This window comes from Asparagus officinalis, chromosome 3 (assembly GCF_001876935.1).
Source record: "Asparagus officinalis chromosome 3, Aspof.V1, whole genome shotgun sequence".
NCBI lineage: Eukaryota > Viridiplantae > Streptophyta > Magnoliopsida > Asparagales > Asparagaceae > Asparagus > Asparagus officinalis.
Window position 1 is genome coordinate 6357042 of NC_033796.1, and position 23982 is coordinate 6381023.

A 23982-nucleotide genomic window follows, 5' to 3' on the forward strand; every position below is an offset into this window, starting at 1 on the left:
ATGTGATGGATGCGATGGATGAGTTGTTGGATAAAAATAATATTTTATTAGATGTTATGGGTGAGTTTTAAAAATAAAAATGTGTAAAATTATACTTTTTAAGATTTCTTGGTTTTTATTTCTATTTTTTGATTTTTTAGGAAATAACCAAACAAGCCCTAAAAAGATAAAAAAGAAAGAACAGAAAAACGAAAAAAGGGTACATGTCGAATCCATCCGACCGTTGGTACCAACTGACTCTTCATCTGGTAGCCGCGAGACAGCAGACCGGACCTAAACCCGCGCGCTACCGTCACTTCCCCGCACGCTGCCCGACAAAACGCAGCTCCCGGTACGCTGCCTCGCGTTCCACGATCCGCTCCTTCCCTCCGTTCTCCGTTTTCTTTTTCCCTTGCATTTTCTTATCGGATCCCAACTTCTCCAAATCCGACCCGCTTCCATAGGGGAAGGAGGTGGGCGAGAGAGCGAAATTCGAAAGGGGGGAAAACAAGAAAAAAGAAAAAAAAAAGGAAAATGTGGGTGTTTTACTTGATCTCGCTTCCGCTCACCCTCAGTATGGTGACGTTCACGCTGCGGTACTTCGCGGGGCCGCACGTGCCGACGTACGTGCTGCTCGCCGTCGGGTACGCCTGGTTCTGCTCCATCTCGATCATCATCATCGTCCCCGCCGACATATGGACTGTAAGATCCGTGCTCACCCTCGGCAAATTTGACGCATTTTCTTTCAATGCTCAGCTAGGTTTTCAATTCTGTTGCCTTATTCTAAATGAATAATCCGACATTTGTGCTTTTTGAATGTGTTTTTTTTTCTTTTGTTAAATAATGATTAACAAAGTTGATGTTTTCTAATTTTTGAAGGTTTGCCTGTGTGCCATTTTGTGCCATTTTGTGAAGTAAATCTACGCATTTGAAGGTTAAGATGTTTTGTTTAGGTATTTGATAACTTTTGCTAGTTTCATGATTTTATTTTGAGATTATAGAAGACTTTTTTTGGTGATAGGTTGCTTTCACCTTTCAGTTTCAGTGTAAAATTTTGCTTGTGCTTTTATAAATAAGCAAAAATTGGGCAAAAAACCTGTAGAAATTAGAATGCCTGTGGATTTTCTGCGTTCAATATGGTTAACCTTGCATATTCATTGCGGACAATCCTAGAGTTTTAAATGGGACAGAAAGAAGACTGCGCAATTTTCAACTTCAAGAGGGAGAAATTGTGGAATGTAACTATTGCTCTATGCAGTTAGAAATTGAAAACCTTTTGACAAGCAATGCATATTTCCTTGTTGATTATTGAACATAAGATCTTGAGGGCGTCACTTGCGGTAAATCTTTGACATATTGATTTTGTTTTGCTAAAAACCCTTGATATATTATTGTTAAAGGAAATGTTAAATGTAAGCATGCTTCATCTGCAAGTACAATTCCTCGAGATTTCTGCATCAGAATAAGAGATCTTAATTAACTGAACCAACGGGAGAACTGACGGCATTTCTTTAGGAAGTGTCTGGATTTCTTGAAGAAGCATCTCAGCTGCGTCTTCAACTCGTGGAACAGCAAGCATATAAATCTCGTTTCTGACAGTGGAAAGCTTTGTGCAAAGACTAATGACAGAGTGTTATGCCATGGAGTATATACCATATAGAGCATGTTTTGACTTTGCTTTTATATGGCATGCTAAGCTCGATTGAGAAATGGCGGGAAGCATTTTACCTAAAGTAAAATTGATGTGTTCTGAGCTACTGTTATATTCAAGCGAACTTAATGCTACTTGTGCGTGTTTTCAGGCCGCTTTAAGCGATTGAAAGGAAGAATAGACAAGGGTAATAAACATATATTGAATTCTAATTGGCGAGATTTGAAGTTTGAATTCCTACAAATCCAATGCACTGAAAATAATCGCTTTAGCCAAAGGCTGTATCTTGTGAGTGGTGGACAAACAAGATATATCAGACGATTTAACGCCTAAGACAGCAAAGAATAGTGTTTCATTCAATTATCATCACCAAGGCTGAGAGAAAAAGAAATATTTTCTTCATCACAGCACTCTTTTCAGTCTGATAGGTTGTGCTCACTGAATAGAGTTTGCTTGCTATAAAACATGGACGACTCCACCCCCCCCAAAAAAAAACAAAAAAAAAACAAAAAAGAAGAAGACAAACCTGATTAAGTTATTTGTTCTATAATGTTGAGATTTCTTCACTACACTGAAAACGAGAAGGATAGGTAACTTTACGGTTGTGTGCTTTTCCGCCATCATATGTTTGTATGGAATTCCCTAACCTTTTTGTTGCTCACTGCAATAGCGATATGAATTTGCATTCCGTGCTTTTGTTTGGTTTATTTTTTTGATAAATTGTGCTCATGTTTCATTCTTAAAACTAACCATTAGCTATACCTCCATTTCCTTGCAGACAGTAGTTGGCCAGGAAAAGGGGGGTATAGCTTTCTTTTGGGGCTGGTCGTATTGGAGTACTTTTGCATTGACCTGGTATATTTAATCATCCTGATAGCTATGCAAATTTCTCTTATTATGTGGCCTTTGTCTGTCGTTATATCAATCAATGACCATTGGTTATTAAAATACCTTTTTTACCCCATCGGTTTCTTGTCTTATAAAATCTACAAAATTCGTATGGAAAATGACCATTTGTTTTTGAAAGGGTTTTTTTTCATAGAAACCACCTTTAAAATATGGTCATTCTATAGAAACCACCTTCGATTTTCAATTTATAAATTGCCACCTTTAAAGCATTTTTTTGTTGCAATCAACCACCTAGGCCCACTTTTTATTTAAATTTTTTTCGTAATTGATCCCACCTAACCTCCATTAAAGATCATCTCTCTAATATACTTGGTATTTGGCAACTAATTATAACATAAAAACCACCTAACCTCCATTAAAGATCATCTCTCTAATATACTTGGTATTTGGCAACTAATTATAACATAAAAACCGAAAAAACTTGACTTAAAAGTGAGTCCATAATATACTTGGTATTTGGCAACTAATTATAACATAAAAACCGAAAAAACTTGACTTAAAAGTGAGTCCATGTGTTTGATAGCAACAAAAAGTACTTTAAAGGTGGTTTATGTGTAATTTGAAGATCAAAAGTGGATTCTATAGAATGACCGTATTTTAAAGGTGGTTTCTATGAAAAAACCCTTTCTGATTTCTATGAAAAAACCCTTTCTTAAATTTATACTCCTTAATTTTTCTATCATAACATGGTACGTTTTACTTATGAATATAAGAATTATGGTGTGGGCCTTTTTGTCTTGTAATATTTTTGGGCATGGACTTGAAACCAATTTAATAAAGAATTCATTAAGATTACTGCATACAGTGAAACTTCAGTAAATTCCTTTATGAAGGTTTCTTGGTTTTCATCTTATAAACTTGAAGTGATTAATAGAAAGAATTTACCATTTGCTAATAGTAGCTATATAACTTAACTTTTATGTGGAACATTCAAGTTTTATGTATATCTGAAAAAACGGTTATGTGCATGGGTTTCTTTCTCCTCACAAGAATCTTCGCAAAGATTTTGCACCAAATGAGGATACAAAGTTGGCAAAATATTGTAGAAATCTAGTTTATTATTTTATAGATATTTTCTCCAGTTTTGGCTCTTTCCCACGTGCAACACCGTTGAGAACTTCCTATGAAGTCAGCGTTCCTAGTCTTTCTCCTCTCAAAATCGCCCTGCTTATGGAGGTTTTACCATTATTTCTTCCACAAAAGTGTTAGCTATAAGATTACTCCTTTGAGTTTTATTGGATCCCTTATATGTCTTTAGCACATATCCAATTTGGGACTATTCATCATGGGGTCTTCAACTATGTTTAGAAAGATGTTATGTAAGGTGCTGCCTATCGCTGGCAGGAACCACCATTCTTTTAGAAAATACTAGAATAATGGCCTGTGCAAATGCACATGAAAAAAGGGGTATTGCAAAGACATGAAGTTGGATTTAATACTTCATTTGGAAGATAATTAGTTGGATAAATAGTAAAATATTTTTGAATTCACGATTTGACTAGCGGATTAAATGAATCAATATGGATTCAAGCATATTAGTATTAGCTATTTAGTTTTTTGGGCCCTTACACCCCTACAATTACCTGTATGGGTGTAATTTTTTAGTGTTGACGAGTGTAAATTTACGTACCAAGTTATAATTGATTTCTTATGTAAGAAATTGTTAGGTATGGGTTGAAACTAAACCTTGTAATATTCATTCATTGGAATAGAATTATCCACCATGTAACAAGCAAAAATTCATCTGAGCATGGTGAAGCATTTTAGTACTAGTGAACTAAACATAATATACAACTAGAATACTATGGGAATAGAACAGGAGAAAAATAGGATTCTTGCAGATGAATCCTACGGGAATAGAACAGCATAGAAGAATATGATGATTCCTGTAGATGACCCCAAACATTTGGGATACAGTCTTTCTTCTTCTTGTTGTTGTACTATGCTTATCTACAATTTGGTTCTTGAACTATGTCTGTAGTTTCTCCTTTACGATATTCTGCTTTTGTGGCATTACAACGGAAACCATGCATTTTGTTTTAGTCATTGCTTAATATTACAGTATGTCCAGTATTCTTGTTTGTTAAATGTATATTTTATTTGATACTCATTAATGCATATATCCTCATATTGAAGTTATGCTTATCACTCAGGGCTGTGGTTCCCACTATTCAGGGTTATGAAGATGCTGGAGATTTCACGATGACTGAAAGACTAAAAACTAGCATGCGATATAACTTATTCTTTTACACGTGTGTGGGTTCGATTGGCCTTCTTGGGCTTATTCTGCTTGTCATTATGCATGGAAACTGGTCTGTCTCTTATGTCTTCACAAAAACGTCCTTTTTGTTACTTTTCCTTTTAATTCACGTGAAACTGCTAATGTATCATGAGTTAGGAATTTAGATGTTGTGCCTTATTGTCTTTCTTCGTTGCATTCACTACTAAGATATTTGTGGTTGGCAGCATAGAAGGTGAGAAAAGATGTAGGTCTGAAAAAGAACGGAAAAAAGAATCCAGCATTTGTCATTGTGGGAGGGTTTTCAATGATTTAGTAAAGACTGAAAAAGAACGGAAAAAAGAATCCAGCATTTGTCATTGTGGGAGGGTTTTCAATGATTTAGTAAAGAAATGTACCTAGAATTTTCTCGCAAAGAAACATGTTTTCCTGCTCTAAGTTTCTTCGAAAGCAAATATATCCTGAAAACCTGCACCCACTTATAATGTTTCTCTTAGCATTTACTGTGTTCTAAAACATTCCTCTTGTCATGAAAGCTTATGCACTTTGGAACAAATGCGTACACCAAACAATATATGAAAGGAAGTTTCAATCTTCTAATCAAGTTGCTCTCTTCACTTTTTCCAAGTTAATGATCTGATCTTCCTTATTGCAATTTACATAATGCCCTTATGCCTTCATTACAAATGTCTGCTAGTGCTACTTTTACAATGTCCAGGCCAATCAAGATGGTGGAAGGATCAGTGCAATTTGGCCTACAACAGTGTTATTCATGTCTTATGGAAGTCTTAGGATATCATTTTTGGACAATCAGAAATTAGGGCAGAAGCTTCCCATATAGTGACTATAAGTGTACTGCAAGTTTTCTAAATAAGATCCACAATTTTCAATGCTGGAGCCTGGAGTTGGAGCATGGACAAAACATGAGATTAGGAAAATGAGTTTCAGTGCTAATGATTTTATGAGTCAAACTTGTCCTTCCCCTTTTAATTTGGTTCCCATGTTCTCTTCCTCATTTTACATCATGCTATTGTTTACTCTATATTAGAATATAAAAGTATAACCCTCAACCCTCACCACAACTTTGGAGTTTTGTGTGGTGGCGGGCTATGTAGCACGGACACGGATCCGACACGGCCATCCGACACGCCGACACGAGGCAAATCCTAAAAAATACATAGGATACGTGTGTTCGACACGTGTGTCCGACACGGACACGACACGACACGGCTTCATGTTATGCGTGTCCGTGCTTCATAGGTGGCGGGTCCTTTGACATGGTATCAGAACAACCCAGGTCCAAACCCTATATGCCACAAAGTTAAAGCGGATTTTCTAAAAATCGACACCTCTGCGTGGATCTAAATTTTTGCCTATAAAAGGGCCTACAACCTATGGGGGCACGTTAGAATATAAAAATATAACCCTCAGCTCTCACCACAACTTGCAGAGTTTTGGTGTAGTGGCAGGATCTTTTAACAATCTACAAATCCACACTTGTGCATAACACCTAATTGGGAAGCAAAGGAGAAAAATACATTACTAGCACATGGTTTAGGCAAGTTTTACTAATCTATAATCTATTTACATACGTGGGATGCAAGTGTGACACTGTCTGAACACAGCGTTACGGCAGGTTTTGAAATTCTATGGCATACGAGTATGGCATGGATGCAGCAGTGTCCTTCCAATCTACAAAATCCGCACCTGTGCATAACACCTAAATGGGAAGCAAAGGAGAAAAAGACATTACTAACACATGGTTTAGGCAAGTTTTACTAATCTATAATCTATTTACTTACGTGGGATGCAAGTGTGACACTGTCTGAACACAGCGTTATGACAGATTTGGAATTCTATGGCATATGAGTATGGCATGGATACAACAAGTGACTATATAAGTATAATTAGGTATATATATTGGTGTGGGTTTGTGTGGGCACTTTGTTGTATTTAGTTTATGGACAACCTAGTTTATCTATTTATTCCTGCAATATTTGTACCTCTCTGGCAAAAGGCGAAAGATTTGCTGATGTTTTTGTCTCTGATTCCCAAATTTCATTCCTCAATATGTATTTCCTACTAGTGTTTACTTTATTCGTAATAAACCATTTATGTACATAACACACATTCCCTGCTGGAATCCTCTGGCATGTGATAATTCTTCTAACTCAAAGCATCAGCGCCATTAGCTTTGTTGCCTTGAACATAGATGTGATTCTCTATGCCTTTTCCAGCCTCAGCAAGTATCTTCTGTGTTATAGTTTACACGTGTTATTTTTAATTGTAGGAATGCTTGATTAGGTGCTGCTATAATTTCTTTTCCAATCAATTTTCTAAGATAAATGCTCCCATAGTTGACACTTAATGGTGAATCCTGGTGACTTGAGCAACTTTTACCCAGTTTTCTTGTACTTTATTGTTATCATTTTTCTGTCATTTGAAACATTTAGATGGGACTATTACCCATTTCTTCTGTTATATTTCTTAATATATTAACTTTCTGTCATTTGAAACATTTAGATGGGACTATTACCCATTTCTTCTGTTATATTTCTTAATATATTAACGGTTAGACAGCGACAAAAGACACTAGGGACTATTACCCATTTCTTCTGTTATATTTCTTAATATATTAACGGTTAGACAGCGACAAAAGACACTTACAGGATCTGAACTTTGTAGCATCCTCTGATTTGAACTAGTAAACTTGCATTTAGATCATCATAGAAGTAGTCAATAATTAGTCATGATTTTTCAGGTACTGCAACGTGGATTATAAAGTGCTAAGATGATTTACAAGAGTAAAAATAAAAAATAAAAAAATCTCACTAAATGTTTGCTGTGTTTTAAGAGAACATTTAGAGAAATTTTAATTTATTAGAAATTTCTTTGTTAACTTTGAGAATTTATTACAGTTTTCTAAACATTTGCTAAGGATGATATTTAAGACCATGTTATCCAATGTTAATTTCTTAAAACTGTCTTATTGATAGGAGCGGTGGTATTGTGGGATTTTCCATGGCCTGTTCAAATACCTTTGGGCTCGTAACTGGTGCATTTCTTTTTGGTTTTGGTCTGAGTGAAATACCAAAGAGCATCTGGAGGAATGCAGATTGGAGTAACCGCCAAAAAGTTCTCTCCCATAGGGTTGCGAAAATGGCTGTGAACCTTGATAATGCTCATCAGGAATTTTCAAATGTGATTGTGGTAATTGTATAACTCTATCTAATTATTTAAATGTTTCTATGCTCATCAGGAATTTTCAAATGTGATTGTGGTAATTGTATAACTCTATCTAATTATTTAAATGTTTCTCGTATTGCTTTTCTTTTTATGTTTCTATCGTGGTAATTGTATAACTCTATCTAATTATTTAAATGTTTCTCGTATTGCTTTTCTTTTTATGTTTCTATCTTATTCAATATGAAGTCGTTCATATGTAATTAGTTATGGTAAATGTATAACCCTATCTACTTATTTGAAATATTTGCGGGCTATCCTAGTCCACCCAGCGGCTGTGGGAGACAGTACTTGTGATTTCTTCCAGCTCTTTATAAAAAAATTATCAGCGATATTTAGATATGCTCATGTGGTTGACAACAGTCATATTGTCAGATTGCACAAGCAACATCAAAGCAAATATCCAAGCGTGACTTTTTAAGACGATACATGGATGTCATTGACAGGATGCTGCTTCAAATGGTATTTTAATGTCATTTTCAAATTTTATTAAGTTGGAACTCATAAAAATATTAATTGATATGTTTACATTCTTCAGATCCGGGAAGATCCTTCTTTTAAGCCATCTGGCGGTATGTTTGGAGAGAATGATATGGATTATGATACCGATGACAAAACCATGGCTGCACTTAGGCGGCGGCTTAGAAAAGCTCAAGAGGAGTATTACAGATACAGGAGGTACAATTTTATGGTGCACTTCAAATACGTGTGGGTCATTAAAGTATATACTAAGTGCAGATTTGGAAGGACTACTGCATATTTCTACACTTGAGACTAGAGAGAATCTGAATTTTCTCTTCCATGTGCTTGATGTGCTTAAAACAATATCGTAAGCTTTTTGTATCCATTCAAATTGATCCTGACTGGTTTATCTCAACCTCTTGTAGTGAATACGTTGCCTCTGTCATGGAGGCCCTTGAGCTGGAAGTGGAAGATACAGTGAAGAATTATGAACTTCGCAACGCTACTGAATGGTATGATGTCTTCTAGTTATGATGGCTGTGCACCTTTCTTAACACAGTGAGTTAGAGGATATAATAATATTATGATACAAGAACAATTTTTTCCTCTAATTATCTTTTTCCCCCTAATCATGTCGCACTAATGTTTTCTTCTGTATGTCCTCTTTGTTACGTCCCTCTCTTAGTTAGCTATGATCAAATCTGAGATGAAACTTTGACATGGCTATACACAGAGTCAATCACAATTTCCAAATAAACTATCTGCTAGAACCAATAGTTCAGGAATCCCAACTCTTGAAACCTAAATGAGTATCTGAAGAGGTCATATTGATTAGAATGAAGCAGCATGAATCTTATAATGTTACCTTCTATCCCACCCAATGAGAGAAACAATTTCATCTTGTTGGATATCACAAGTTTGTGAGCAATGTGTATATGTCTGTTATGATGATTTATCTGGCATTATGTTTAAATGTTGCTATCACTGCAGGAGATACGTTTCAAGTTTAAGAGGAAGACATGCTGGCAAGTTTGGGTCCTTTCTTGATACAATAGGTACCCAGTCCAAGTTATATCTCACCTTTAGACAGGAAAATATAAACCACTGGAGGTTTGCTATGATGGTTACTCACAGAACAGGCTTCATTTCTGAGTAATGCATAAATTAGCAACTTCTGTCTTTAATAGTTATTTTCTTGATACAATATGTACTGGTTCAATCTGTATTTCACCATTAAATGAAGAAAATTATAGACTGCGCTCTTTCGTTCGGCTGCAATTCCTACTTCCTTAGGTGGGATGCAATTCATACTTAAAGAATAGTAGCTTTTAGTTTTGAGTATCCTTAAATACCCTCTCTAGTCTCAAGTAGATGGTAAATACACTGATTTCCAAAGATGTAATCTACTTTGCTGATTTTGAAATCGAGACTGTTGGATCTTTCAGAGCTGGTATGGCGTTGCATACTAAGGAAGCAACTGGAGAAACTCTTAGCTGTAGTGCTTGGTTGCATGTCAGCTGCTATTCTCTTGGCCGAGGCTACAATTTTGCCAAGTGGAGTTGATCTATCTTTTTTCTCCATTCTTATAAACGCAGTGGGTAAACAGGAGATGGTGGGACAGGTAAATTTTCGGAAGCATAATTTATTTTTGTGCATATGTTATAAAATTTTCCATGTTTATATCATGACTAATTAGGGATGAAACTTTTCCATCAGATAGTCCCATGTATGCCAGATTATTTTTCTTACTTGCAATCTTGGATAAACTCTTGTTATTAGTTAGTGTGTCATCAGATTATGACTGTACCTGCTGTGTGTAAATTGCTGAAAAATCCACCTTATCAGGCATTCTAGGCTTCTATTCTGTAGGTTCCAAATTTTAGTTATGACAGGTAAGTATTTTATCATTCCCTATAGGTTAGTGGAACTCTGTTCTGCCTACTCCAATCTGTGAGGCGAGAAATGTTGTGTCTTTTAGATACTTACATTGTATTAACACATTCTTTTTGTTATATGTAGCACATATTGTTCGGCATCTGTTTGACACATTATGGAAGTTTTATCCTGTTCTATCCTACTATTGAGCTTAGACAACATGTACAGCATCTGTTTGACACATTATGGAAGTTTTATCCTGTTCTATCCTACTATTGAGCTTAGACAACATGTACACTGATTTACATTTTATTATTTCATAGAACATCCTGTTCTATCCTACTATTGAGCTTAGACAACATGTACACTGATTTACATTTTATTATTTCATAGAACGATTTAAGGATTGGAAGGACGGATGTGACACTTAAGCTTACAGTTCATCAAGTGTGTATATTCTTTTGCAAATGAAAAGGCTTCCCATGTCAGTCTCTCATAATGTCTCGTTGTCATCCTAGATTTGTTGGCCTGATTTAAGTTGATGGGATAAATTTTCAAAACCACCCCTTTTGCGATTTTATTCCCAAAAAACGACCCCTTTCCCACTTATTTGTAAAAACCGACCTGGTTTCAGCCTCAGGGCTGAAACCAGGTCGGTTTTTACAAAAAAGTTCTGAAACTTCACGGGAGTTGAACTCCCGTGAAGTTTAGCAATCATTTAATTAAGATGCTAAACTTCACGGGAGTTCAACTCCCGTGAAGTTCCACAACTCAACTTTTTTTTAACTAAGAAACTTCACGGGAGTTCAACTCCCGTGAAGTTTAACAGCTATTTAATTAAGCTGCTAAACTTCACGGGAGTTGAACTCCCATGAAGTTTCGGAACTTTTTTTGTAAAAACCGACCTGGTTTTTACAAATAAAGAGGAAAGAGGTCGTTTTTTGGGAATAAAATCGCAAAAGGGGTGGTTTTGAAAATTTGTCATAAGTTGATGTCTATGCTTTCACCAAAATCTAATTTGACAAAAGTAAGCATCCACCATATCCTTGTACGATCAGATAGTGTTGTTCATTCTGAAATTACATTTCATGCTTCCTCAACTCCAAAAAATTTACAGTATCTACTATTAGAAAATGCATCATATATCTGCCTGAGGGCTTTACCCATATCAACTATTAAGTTTAGAAATCTTGCTTACGTTTTTTTCTCTCTCAATGATTGTGGATGTTTTGCAGATAGCAGCATTTGTTCCTCTGATGTACATGTGCATCTGCACATACTATTCCTTATTCAAGATTGGGATGCTGATGTTCTATTCATTAACACCACGACAGACAAACTCAGTCCGCTTGCTTATGATTTGTTCGTAAGTTTCTTCACCGAAGTTATTTCATACTATATCCTTTATGAATTATACAGAATCTCACCATTATGGCAAAAATTAAATATCTTTTCCACAATGGTCGCGAGATATGCACCTCCAATTTCTTATAACTTTCTTAACCTCATACGTCTTCGAGGCACCAAAACTGTTTTTGAAAAGGTAACTAATTTTAATATGAATACCTGTTCAGAAGTTTTCCCCTACTAATATGGTGCTCCTAACTGTGTGTTCATCATCTTAATGAAGTAAACAGACTATTGACTTGAAGGATTCAACAAAAATACGAAGAAAATAGGATTGAAATCATCCCTGTAGTTAACAGAATTCAACAAGAAGACGAAGATGAGCGAAGAGGAGAGAAGGATCGTCCATCAATACCAGCAATACTACGGCACGTTCCAACAAGTACCCGGATCCTATTATCCTCCGCCGCCGGCGGGAATTCCTCAGCCCGTTCCTCCGCCGCCGTCGGCGGGCGGGCAACGGCCAACCTCACATCGCCCCTTACTCGCCCCCCTACTGTTATGCTAATGGGTACCAGCCTATTCCAGGTATTATTAATTCTTCTGACGAATGAATTCGATCCTTACCATTATTATTGGGAATAACAAAACCCCAATTTCCAAATTCCGATTCCAATTAAAAGGAACCAAAATGAATAAGAGATGCGGCAATTGCCAATTAGGTAGTTAATTAACTCAGTCAGTATATTGTTAGGGTTGAAATTGCTTGTCCACCTAATGGGTGTTATTATGGGTGAGCGCCAAATAGAAGAGTTTAGTAAAAGTCTGAGATTTAATTGTCCTTTGGTTCTTCAGCTACGCCTTCAAATCATTAAATGTCTATATTATTGATTATCTATTATTTTGTAAAGATCAGCCTTCACTGTGGAAACTCGTATTTTCTCTGAATGAGGTGGTGCAAATACTTTTAGTGAACGACAACCACACCATTAGAATGTTATAAGATTTTGCGTTCACAAATAGCGCTTATTTTCGTTTCGAGAAGTAGATTTGTAGTGCCATATCAAGTGAGTACTAGTACATAATAGGCTTGGGATTAAGTTGACTTAGTTGAAGGCAAGAATAGATAATGCAACTTGCATTGGCATTTAGAAACCAACCTATAGTTTTCCTGATGTATGACTTCGGGTTGATGCCAAAAAAAGGAAAAAGAAAAAGAAAGGATGATGAGACTATCTCATGTTAGATTGGTTGATGCTTGAACTAAATTAAGGGTCGAACATAATAATTGTTTCTCGGAGATCAGGAAACAAGTCAGCTCTTGTGCACCGCGATATCGTTATTGGGCTTGCTTATTAAAAATTCTAGACAATCTTTGCATCGTTTGTACATTTTGATGTTGTATCTAACTATCTTATCTTTAAAGACTAATTTATACTTCCGAATACTAGAAGCTTTGAAAGTTGGCATCCCAATGGATTTTCAACTTTTGGCGTAGTGATTCAACAACCTGTTCAGCGATGTTAGTAAAGCTTTTTTACTTCTGGATCACCTCTTTATACAAGGTATATAGATCACCTCGTGCTTGAGATGATATCATCTTGCAACAACAGTTTGTATGCTTTTGGTATAGTACTAAGAGGGTACATTAGGAATTCAATAAAACTGGTATTCCATAAAAACAAAGATAATTAAGGACCTATCTTGTCAAAATCGTTAAATCCATGTGTCAGCGTTCATATTCTGTTACAGGGGTCAGTTAGTTGGTTGATGATCTCGGTTTCTAAGAACCACGAAAGTTTTTCCTATGTATTGTTTTCTTATATTCTTAAGAGTCAAACAGCTTGTACTTACCCAATTTCGTTACGTTGGTTGATATCCAAGTATATAATGGAGTCGCTGAAGGAAGACCTTTGACAGTAAGGATGCAACGCCTTCCATGTTGTGGCTTGGGTATTGGCTGGTTTCTGTAAGTGTTAGCTACAAAGAAGCCTCTTTTCCTTGTTTGTATCTATTTCTAAAATTCTCTGATTTATGATGCTCAGTAATTTTCCGTCATTTGTTGTCTCTGGAATAGGTTTATTATTGGTTTCTTTCTTGCTGCTATTCCCTGGTATGTTGGAGCCTTCATTCTACTTTGTGTCAGAGTAGATTACAGGGAGAAACCTGGGTTTGCCGCCTGCACAATTGCTGTAAGTAGCAATTCTTCATATAGTCCGCTAAAAGGTTGCACCTTCAATTTTCTTGCCGGGTATATGTCCACATTATTCACTTTCATTTGACTTTAAAAATTAGGATCAGCATCAGCTACATGAAGAATCTTATTTTGACGCGTTTGCATGAGATCAGACTTCTAAATGATAATCTATGGCGTGGAGATTTCAAAATTTTCAAGAATGATTCATCCTTTTACCTTGTGATGCCAAATTCCTCATTTTAAGAAAGAGATGCGATAATGATCACTGTAAATTATTCTGTCTTCTAAAAAGGTTGTTATTTGTACAAACAGGCTGTTGTTGCTGCTGTTGCTGTGATTGTTGGTGCGACGAAGCATGGTAATCAATGGTGAGTAGCGCAACAATGAAATAAAGCTGTTATCGGTGTACATCTGTACTCAAATTCCGAATCCTGCCTGCGTCGTGTTATTTGTATAATTATGTAGCCGAGTGTTATTAATTTTCTTAAGCTCCATGTAAATTCAGCAGTATAAATATGTAGTCTTGTGTTATTAATTTTCTTAAACTTAAACAAGTTTGTTTCTTTGGTACGATCATATATTTGGTTTATGATTACTAGCCCGTTGCTTTCTCTAGCAATACTGAACTGGTGTTGCTCATGCCGTGTGTTAAAGTTGGACTCCAATATCGCTGGAAAGATAGAAAATGTTATGAGAGATGGAAACTTTACTATAAAAGAAAGAACAATTCAGGTTCCATAGGGGACTTGCGAGTAGATAGTCTAAAGTGCTCCGTCTAAAGAGCTCCGAAGTTTTAATCCATTTGTCTAAAAAGCTCTCAGGTTTCTATTTTTTTTTTTTTATAGAAAAGCCCCCAAGTTTCCCCCTATTTTCTAGGAAGCCTCTAAATTTCTATTTTTGATAATAAAACCCCCAAATCTTACCATTTCCTACTAAGAAGCCCTTAAATTTTACCCTTCACTTCTAAGAAAACCTAAAGTTTTCTTGTTAACTTAGAGATTTCATTATCAAGAAAAGAAAGTCGGAGGCTTTTTAGAAGAGAGGGGTAGAACTTAGGGACGTGTTTGTCAAAAATAAAAAAGTTAGGAGCTTCCTAAAAAAGATGAGTACAATTTAGGAGGATCAAAATTAGAAAGCAAGGGACTTCTTTAAAAAAAAAAGATAGAACTTAGGGGCTCTTTAGACTATATTCTCGGAGATTTTCAAAATGAACAAGATCTGTAGATGTTGTGTGAATCTCCTTGTTTGGTTCACTAATCCACACTGTTCCGTTTACACAAATAAGCGGCGAGGTAAATTGGCATTAAATAACGTAACAAGCTTTCAGATGAACTGCTCTGTCAAGTCCTTTGTATTAGGCTTAATTGCAGTTAAATGCACTATAATTTCACCAATCTTGCACTTAAATGTCTTATATTTAAAACTGTGCACTTAAATGCCTCTAAAGTATTTATATATTATAAGATAAATGTCTCAACATTTCAAAATATTACACATTGGTGTCCTCTTGTTCTAATGTTGCACGTTGGTGCCCTCTTTTTTATCCAATGTTACATATAAATTCAAATTGTAAATGGCCTCACTCAGATACCTTAACATTTTTTAAAAAGTTTCACTTTAGTACTCTCTCTAATGTGATATACGTGGACACGTAAAGAAAATTTAACGTCGTCTGGGTTTTTATTTTAATAAAAATCATTTTTAAAATAAAGTCACTCTATTTTGTTTTTAATTTATACAGAAACCACATTCGCATCATTTTTTATTTCAATCAACCACATGAGCCCATGTTTTAGTAAATTTTTTCAAGTAATTAGCCTTGCCTAACCTCAATTAAGAATAATCTTTCTAATGTACTTGGTATTGGCTACTAATTATCATAACAAAATTGAAAAATTTTGACTTAAAAGTGGGCTCAGGTGGTTGATTTCAACAAAAAATATTAAAAATAGTTTATTTATAAATTCAAAATCCAATGTGGCTTCAATCGAATGACCCTATTTTAAAGGTGATTTCTATAATATAACTCTCTTTTAACTATAGGCTATTTATAAGAAACAATTAAATGCTGTAGGCCCTGTTTGGCAAAAATTTAAGAAAGATGGATTAAGGAGAAGAATTAACGTAGTTAGCTCATTCGATAACATGAAGGACTAAATTATTAACTCCTTAAATAAGTTTTATTTTGACTATTGTGATCGATTTTAATGTTTGGGAATAACGAGGATTTTGACTATTTTCTTTATAAATAGAACGATTAACTATTTGTCATTCTAAATAGGAATATTAATTAGTAAACCTCTCATTTTGAGGGGTTAACTCATTTTAATCTCTCTGGAGGGGTTAGCTTAACTCTTATGTATTTTTTACATTTGACAAATTATAGAGGGCTAACTAGCTTTTACTCTTCTATTAATTTTTTTTGTGTTTGGCGGGTTAAGAAGAAGTTAAGTGGTGGAACTCTAGGGAGTTTAGGTGCAATTCAGCCTTCGTATTAGTACAGTTTGGCTGCTGGCACACCTCATGTATGGACTCGTGGAGGGTACCTACCGTTCAAATGATCCAAATTACTTGGTGTTACATTTCCAATTTACCTTTTATCATTAGGTTAATGGGGAGCACCTTGTGCCTACATTTCCTGTTATAAGAGGATTCTGGTCCATTGCTTACTTGGATGTAGCTTTGTTGTTATGGTTTCATGCTTTTTATGCGCTTGTTGAACCTCAAAATATGAAACTCTAATTCCTAGGATTCTTTGATCCAGAGAATTTCATGCTGAGCGGAATCGATCACCATAACTTCAATGCTTTGGAATTCAACGTTTTTTATTGCGACCCACCTAGATTTGCTCTTGTGTCTACAAGATACAGGGCAACTGTTTTTCTATTGGGTGTGGGCTTTCAGTTGACAACGAACTAACGAAATGCCAATGCTAAGGGGCTGTTTGGTTCAATTTGGAAAAAGGAAAGTACTCAAAAATTTGATTTTCTTGTATTTCTATAAAATTGAATTTATGGAACTCAAAAGAGTATCATTTCTTATTTTTTTGATATTTCTTTGTTTGGTTTAAAGTATGAAAAAATTTCCAACTTTATAGAAAATATGTTGTTGTTTTTTCTTTTGTTTGACTGGATGTTACGATATAGAATATTGTTTACTAACAATGCCCATGAGAATAGTACTAATATACCTAATTATTTTTTAATATATATGCTTTAGCCAATTTTGAGCGAAAATTGATTTCTATAAAATGAGGTACTTTTCTGTATTTTATAGTAATATTTTTTTGAACCAAACACATTTAATAGAAATCTCCATAAAATTTTTATTTATAAAACTGTCACTATCAATCATTTTCTATAAAGTTTACTATAGAACAACTCAACCAAACAGCCCCTAATATCATCACCATTTTGTTTGGGATGTAGTTTTATGTGAAGGTGGTGTAAGAATTCATGTGCATACCTGCTAATCAAATAGGAATTCAATCTTCTTTTAAAGTTATATTTGGAATTTAAGAGGCAGCTTTGCCGAGGTAACCGTTTTCCTTCTTGGTTTCCTCTTTTTCCCTGATGCCGATAATAAATTGTCTCCTGGTGTTGCCAAAAACCATTTACGTTGTTGTTATGTTAATGGTGAACACCCGGTGACTAAATTTCTGTTAAGAAGCCCAATTAACTTTTTCCAGTTATCTTCATAATTAAATTTACACTTATAAATGGCAAATGCCTCAACCCTACATTTATTGCGAGAAAGTTTATTAAATGGGCGGGCAAAAACCCGCCCATTTAGAAAATGTTAAATGGACCATAAATGGGTAAACGGGCAAAACCTGCCCGCCCATTTATGGCCCGCCCATTTAACACCCAAACCCACCCATTTAACATCCCTAGCTATGAACAACACGGTAAGAGCACGTCAGTCCCCTCTTTTAGAGCGGGAATGAGTTGAAAGCATGTTAAACCTATCACTTTTGGCAAAAAAAAACTTGTCAAAACTATTACTTTTGGCAAGCTTTCCCCTTCCCCCTTATGCAAACAAACAGCCCCTAAATTTCAAAAACTACCCGAATTCGTGCGCCACTAGTCCAGACCCCCGATTTTGTTCTTTTTCCCCTTACTAAGCCCCTAAACTTTCTCGACATAGGCCCCCAATTTTAAACACCGTCAGTTTTGAACATCGAAACGTATTCTCATTTTAATGCTTCTATTTTTTGAAAAAAATTAATTTATATTTTTATAATTTCCAATAGGCGAAATTTGTCAGAAAATACATGAGGTTTTGAATTTTTTTAAAAATAATTAATGACGAGGATCGGAAGCTCCAATTTTGACTTATGTGGCAACAAAAATAAAGGTAGGGAATTCGTTGGTAAAGTAAGGAGAGTTTAATTTGAGAAACAAAGTTAGAACGGCTTCGAGGAAAACAACCTAAACTTTTCCTATAAGTAATACATTTTAAAGTTGAAAATTGTAGTTATTCAACATTTTGATTGAGCCTATATTTGTTATTTCACTGTTTGTACAGGTTTTGATTAAATTTTTTTAAATACATTTACTAACTAATATTATTATATCACATAATCTTCACATTGCATATTTAACAATAATTTTGCTTGGTAAGCAAACAATATATTTCACTTCCATACTTATATGGATTTGAAAGTCATTTGCAAAAAAAATAAAAAGGTAACTTATATTTTGATTGAGCCTATATTTGCTATTTCACTGTTAGTACAGATTTTGATTAAAAAAATTTAAATACATTTACTAATTAATCTTATTATATCACGTAATCTTCACATTGCACATTTAACAATAATTTTGTTTGTTAAGCGAACAATATATTTCACTCCCATACTTATATGGATGTGAAAGTCATTTGTAAAAAAACAAAAAAGGTAACTTACATGTTTTCAATTCACTTTCAAACAGCCAAACAGGGGTTTTTTTCTGACATTTTGAAAGTCATGGAGGGTTAAGCTAGCAATCGCCCAAAGTTAAGGGTGGTTTTCTGATATTTATTTAGCTAACCCGTCACCAAATAAGCGCGACTGCCTCACACGGCACTCCATAACGCAAAGCGGAGATCCACGACGAATAGAAATATCCAAATAAACCCATCACGTTTCACTCAACCAACAGAAAAAAAAAATAAGAAGGGAAACCCCCCGAAAAAGGGCAAATGCTGTCTCTTCGATCCCATCAGCATCTTCTTCTTCGTGATTCTCTTCACTATTTCTCTTCAATTTCTCCTTGGAGATCAGCGATGAGATTTGAGGCAGCGTCGGCAACGCCTTCGCCTTACAGCACAGCGTCGAGATTGCTTTTGCGGCAGTTGTTCGAGAAGGAATCGTCGACTTATACTTATCTCCTTATCGATCTAAGCCACCCCCAAAAGCCCGCTGTGGTAAAAAAATTTTGATTTTTTACGACGATTATTAGCTTAACTCATGCAAATATGTTATGGGACTTGAATTTTTCACTCAAATTATCTGTCGTAACACATTTGCATGAGTTAAGCTAATAATCGTCGTAAAAAACCAATTTTTTTTTTACCACAGCGGGCTTTTGGGGGTGGCGTAGATCGGCAAGGAGATAAGTCTAAGTTGACGATTCCTTCTCGAACAACTGCTGGAAAAGCAATCTCGACGCTGTGCTGTAAGGCGGAGCCGTTGCAAACGCTGCCCCAAATCTCATCGCTGATCTCCAAGGAGAAATTGAAGAGAAATAGTGAAGAGAATCACGAAGAAGAAGATGCTGATGGGATCGAAGAGACAGCATTTGCCCTTTTTCGAGGGGTTTCCCTTCTTATTTTTTTTTCTGTTGGTTGAGTGAAACGTGAGGGGTTTATTTGGATATTTCTATTCGTCGTGGATCTCCGCTTTGCGTTATGGAGTGCCGTGTGAGGCAGTCGCGCTGATTTGATATTTCTATTCGTCGTGGATCTCCGCTTTGCGTTATGGAGTGCCGTGTGAGGCAGTCGCGCTGATTTGGTGACGGGCTAGCTAAATAAATATCAGAAAACCACCCTTAACTTTGGCCGATTGCTAGCTTAACCCTCCATGACTTTCAAAATGTCAGAAAAAAACCCCTGTTTAGCTGTTTAAAAGTGAATTGAAAACATGTAAGTTACCTTTTTGTTTTTTTACAAATGACTTTCACATCCATATAAGTATGGGAGTGAAATATATTGTTCGCTTAACAAACAAAATTATTGTTAAATGTGCAATGTGAAGATTACGTGATTTAATAAGATCAATTAGTAAATGTATTTAAATTTTTTTAATCAAAATATGTACTAACAGTGAAATAGCAAATATAGGCTCAAAAAAATAATCCAAATAAAAGTAATTAACGAAGACATTAAGATTGATTGAAGGGATGAATGAAGGGCGATAAGAATCATTGGCTTGATTTCTCCGAAGAGAAAATTAAAGTGCGCATATTATAATCTCATTTGGGGAAAGGATCATCACCTCAGCCCTTTCTCATTCAAACTTCTAAATGAAATAAAAGAAATATTCATTTGGGGAAAGGATCATCACCTCAGCCCTTTCTCATTCAAACTTCTAAATGAAATAAAAGAAATATTTTGAAAATATAATTCGAAAAAGAGAAGGGAAAAAATAACAATAACAGACAAACCCTAGAATAATGAAGCGGCGGAGTCAGAGAGATAGATGGCGAAGAGGAATTGCTAGAGTATTTGCAGAGGAAAGGACGAAAGAGCGGAGAGAAACCCTAGAGTGCTTATTGAGATGACCGTCTGATTCGGATGTGCCACGTGGACGGTAGATATTCGTTTAGCCTGAACTGGTTCTTTGTGGGCCGGTCCCGTAGTAGTGACCTCTGGTCATGCGGTACATAAAAAAAAAATAACACTACATGCACACCCTTCCACCACACATTGGGGCACACCCCTCTCACAGCTACAGCGCACAGGGCCCACTTTAGATTTTTTTAAAAATCTAAAGTGGGCCCCGTGCACTGTAGCTGTGAGAGGGGTGTGCCCCAAGGTGTGGTGGAAGGGTGTGCCTGTAGTACCACTCCAAAGATCCAGAGACGACCATCCAAGGTCTCAACAACTAGATCAGAGGAAAATTTCTAATTTCATTCCAGTTCAAATCATATCAGAAGTGATACGTATCTTTCGAAGGACACAAGTTTGCACATGTAAATGCAAATAAAGCTATAACATATAGAAGCTTAAATACAACAATACAACTTCCCTCGACGGCAACTATCAGTCATACAGCGTTGATAAGCAAAATTAGAGCAAGGACACCTGACACGAGGAACAAAAGCGAAGTAACAATACAAATAGCCCTGAGAACTGCAAGGAGACATTGTCTAGGGTGACAAATGAAAAAAATCAGAATCATGGCCATACTGCAAAATTGCGCGGTTGTCAACAAGACGCAGATCGATCTGAAGAGAAAAAGAGTTCCCGGGGTCCTTTTTGTAAGATTTGCAGAAAGTAGGCTGTACTGGGCCGAGGATGAAAGGCCCAGTATAAATACTGCGAATTTTAGTAAGGCCTTGTACATGCATTGAGCAGTCGTTTCCGATGTATTTGTGGTTGATTGTTCATCATAATTGGATTCTGTGCTTGTAGTAGATCCGCTGCTGTGTTGACGTCCCTAGATAAATGGAAATTTAATTAGAAGCACAATTCAGGTAGAATTTAAGGTTACATAGGTTGAAATATTTGGAGACTCGCGATAATTAATAAGTAATCTGGTGTTAGTTTTATTTGCCAGTAAGACCAAAACTCATAAGATAGGCTTCATATGTAATATCGAGAGTTTTATTCTGATTTAGATGCGTATATATACTTGGTCAAAGAATGATACGTATCTACTTTATTTATTATGACCTGACAAAGAGTTTCCATTTTAGGAAAAGTTAAAGTGTGTATGTGTGCATAACTGCATACAATTGTTATCTTGTTTAACAAATGAACAGAAGAGGAGAGGTGACTGTATGTGAATGTATATGTACTTATGTCTATATTTACGGAATTTATTGGATGTTTACTGTCATTTGACGTGACTAATGACATAGATGCCTGTTTTCGCCAAAAGTTGGTTTCGTTGAGGAATTCATCATATCTTCGGTCGATTACAACAAATTCGAAAAGAGATAGCCTTTTTATAAGACTTCTTTTACACAACAAAAGGAAAATTACAACTTTTTAGAAACAAACGCAGGATCGTTGTTTGAATCGCTGCTTGCGCGGGATCTTTGCCTGTGCCGGGGGTGCGTTAACCCGTGGACCACCAAATCACGGATTCTGATTGAATCGTGAAGGCTTTGAGGATTCTTCCTTCGTTTATCGAAGTAGGAATTTGAAGTGAATATCTTATCAAAGTAAGACGATCACTCTTCTTAAGATCAAGTCAAAGCTCGAATCTCAAGGAATCCCAAAGTTGCTGTTTGCACTCGAATTTGATGAAGACCCCCTCTCTCTCTCTTGAGAAAAACGTCTTAAAATGCTCCCTAATCAGCCCCCCTTTTTGTCATCATTGTCCCACTACCTAAATATCATCCTTTTATGATGTTAGTGGGTCTCTTTTCAGTTTGTAACCATCTCCCCACGTTTATGATTGATTTCAAGTAGTTATGAAGTCAAAAAACCGTCAAAAAACCGTCAAAAAACTTGTTGTAACCAACTCTATAGCCGAGACAGTGAAGTCTGTCTCGCACTTCCGAGACAGTTTGTACTGTCTCGGGTATTTTGGCTCTAACTCCCTCGTCTAATATCGGAATGAGATGATCCAAGATGCGTTGGAAAGCTGACGAAGAGATCTACAACTTTTATCTTTTAACCTTCTTCAGATTTGGTGCGAGATAGTCATGACTGTCTTGCATTCCGAGATAGTGAAGTCTGTCTCGCACTTCCGAGACAGTTTGTGTTGTCTCGGGTATTTTGGCTCTAACTCCCTCGTCCGATCTCGGAATGAGATGATCCAAGATACGTTGGAAAGCTGACGAAGAGATATACAACTTTTGTCTTTTAACCTTCTTCAGATTTGGTGCGAGACAGTCATGACTGTCTCGCATTCTGAGACAGTGAAGTCTGTCTCGCACTTCCAAGACAGTTTGTGTTATCTCGGGTATTTTGGCTCTAACTCCCTCGTCCGATCTCAGAATAAGATGATCCAAGATGCGTTGGAAAACTCATGAAGAGATCTATAACTTTCCATAGGCAAGACATTCATAGAGTAGATGAGACACACATGGTACTTCACCCTTTTGTGGATAAAGCACAACTCCTGGTTGAGTTGTTCATTTATCGTTTAGCATGTTTCACAGACTCGTACGCTTCGCCGACTTATTTCGTGTGCTTTTTAGCTTCTCTACAATATCAGATGATCTTCTTTGACTCAAATAATCCTCCTTGACTCGGATAGTAACATTCATCGTATTTTTTTCATCTCGAGCTATATGCGAGAACCTATAGATAATTTTTTTATGCCTACAGATACCCCCTCCAAAGTGTTTCAGCCTCATTCTTTTATAAAAGAGGCTGGAATACTTTGGATATGATAAGCTCTGGCCGTTAATTCGTTGACTTCTTCATCTTTTAGTCTACTCAGTGCTTTGTAGAATAGCTAAAATTCTTCCGGCGCTGGGTTTATCGCTTGACCGTTGTCAAAGTCTTGAACTGAAACTGATGTTTTGATTTGTGAATTAGCTCTTGTCGTTGAACTGATGTTGAACTGATTTTCTTCATTAAGAATTCATATCTGAATCGCAATTGAATCCCCTGAGATCATCCATTGGACTTTTTTCCTTAGCCTTATTTTGGCAAAAATCATTGACATGTTGGCAGGCGTTAACATAGTTTATCCTCGTGTGTTTACTGGAGTCTACACAGTTTAAACTCTTAAAACGTTAGAGCATAGCAGTCTTGAGTGTTGAGGCTGCAGGACCAATTATTCAGGTCGGTTCATCTGCAGATATGAATTTTATCCTAAGTTTGTCAGATACTCAAGTCACGAGACCAACTAATAAAGCTGGTGCGTCAGTGATTATCGTATTTATAGGATTTTTGGCAAACTCTCAGCCCTCAACG

At 36.1% G+C, this 23982-nt stretch overlaps 2 protein-coding genes across 8 annotated transcripts; both read left to right on the top strand.

The window, feature by feature from the left end:
• On the top strand, positions 286–12090 carry LOC109832787 (LMBR1 domain-containing protein 2 homolog A-like). Of its 7 annotated transcripts, none has more exons than XM_020400199.1 (12): positions 286–681; positions 2409–2485; positions 4693–4851; positions 7775–7988; positions 8385–8483; positions 8560–8699; positions 8909–8995; positions 9474–9538; positions 9929–10104; positions 11594–11724; positions 11829–11901; positions 11989–12090. In XM_020400199.1, exons 1-12 carry the CDS (start codon positions 514–516, stop codon positions 11989–11991), a joined length of 1392 nt encoding a protein of 463 aa, XP_020255788.1. In that variant the 5' UTR covers positions 286–513; the 3' UTR covers positions 11992–12090. The 7 variants fall into 7 exon arrangements, with proteins under 7 accessions (XP_020255788.1, XP_020255786.1, XP_020255787.1 ...); XM_020400197.1 differs by having other exon boundaries at positions 11996–12090; XM_020400198.1 differs by having other exon boundaries at positions 8397–8483; positions 11996–12090.
• Positions 12089–14478, top strand: LOC109834552 (60S ribosomal protein L18a-like protein; the record flags this gene model as incomplete). Its single annotated transcript, XM_020402589.1, has 4 exons — positions 12089–12293; positions 13590–13674; positions 13783–13897; positions 14215–14478. Coding segments are annotated over 4 exons (465 nt in total), but the record flags the coding sequence as incomplete, so codon positions are not given.

What these genes read in the sequence shown, in the direction of transcription:
- LOC109832787 (XM_020400197.1), top strand. Translation starts at nt 514, where the DNA reads ATGTGGGTGTTTTACTTGATCTCGCTTCCGCTCACCCTCAGTATGGTG. An exon ending in ACAGGATGCTGCTTCAAATG is followed by an intron (nt 8,484 to 8,559) that starts GTATTTTAATGT and finishes TACATTCTTCAG; the next exon opens with ATCCGGGAAGATCCTTCTTT. An exon ending in CGCTTGCTTATGATTTGTTC is followed by an intron (nt 11,725 to 11,828) that starts GTAAGTTTCTTC and finishes AATGGTCGCGAG; the next exon opens with ATATGCACCTCCAATTTCTT.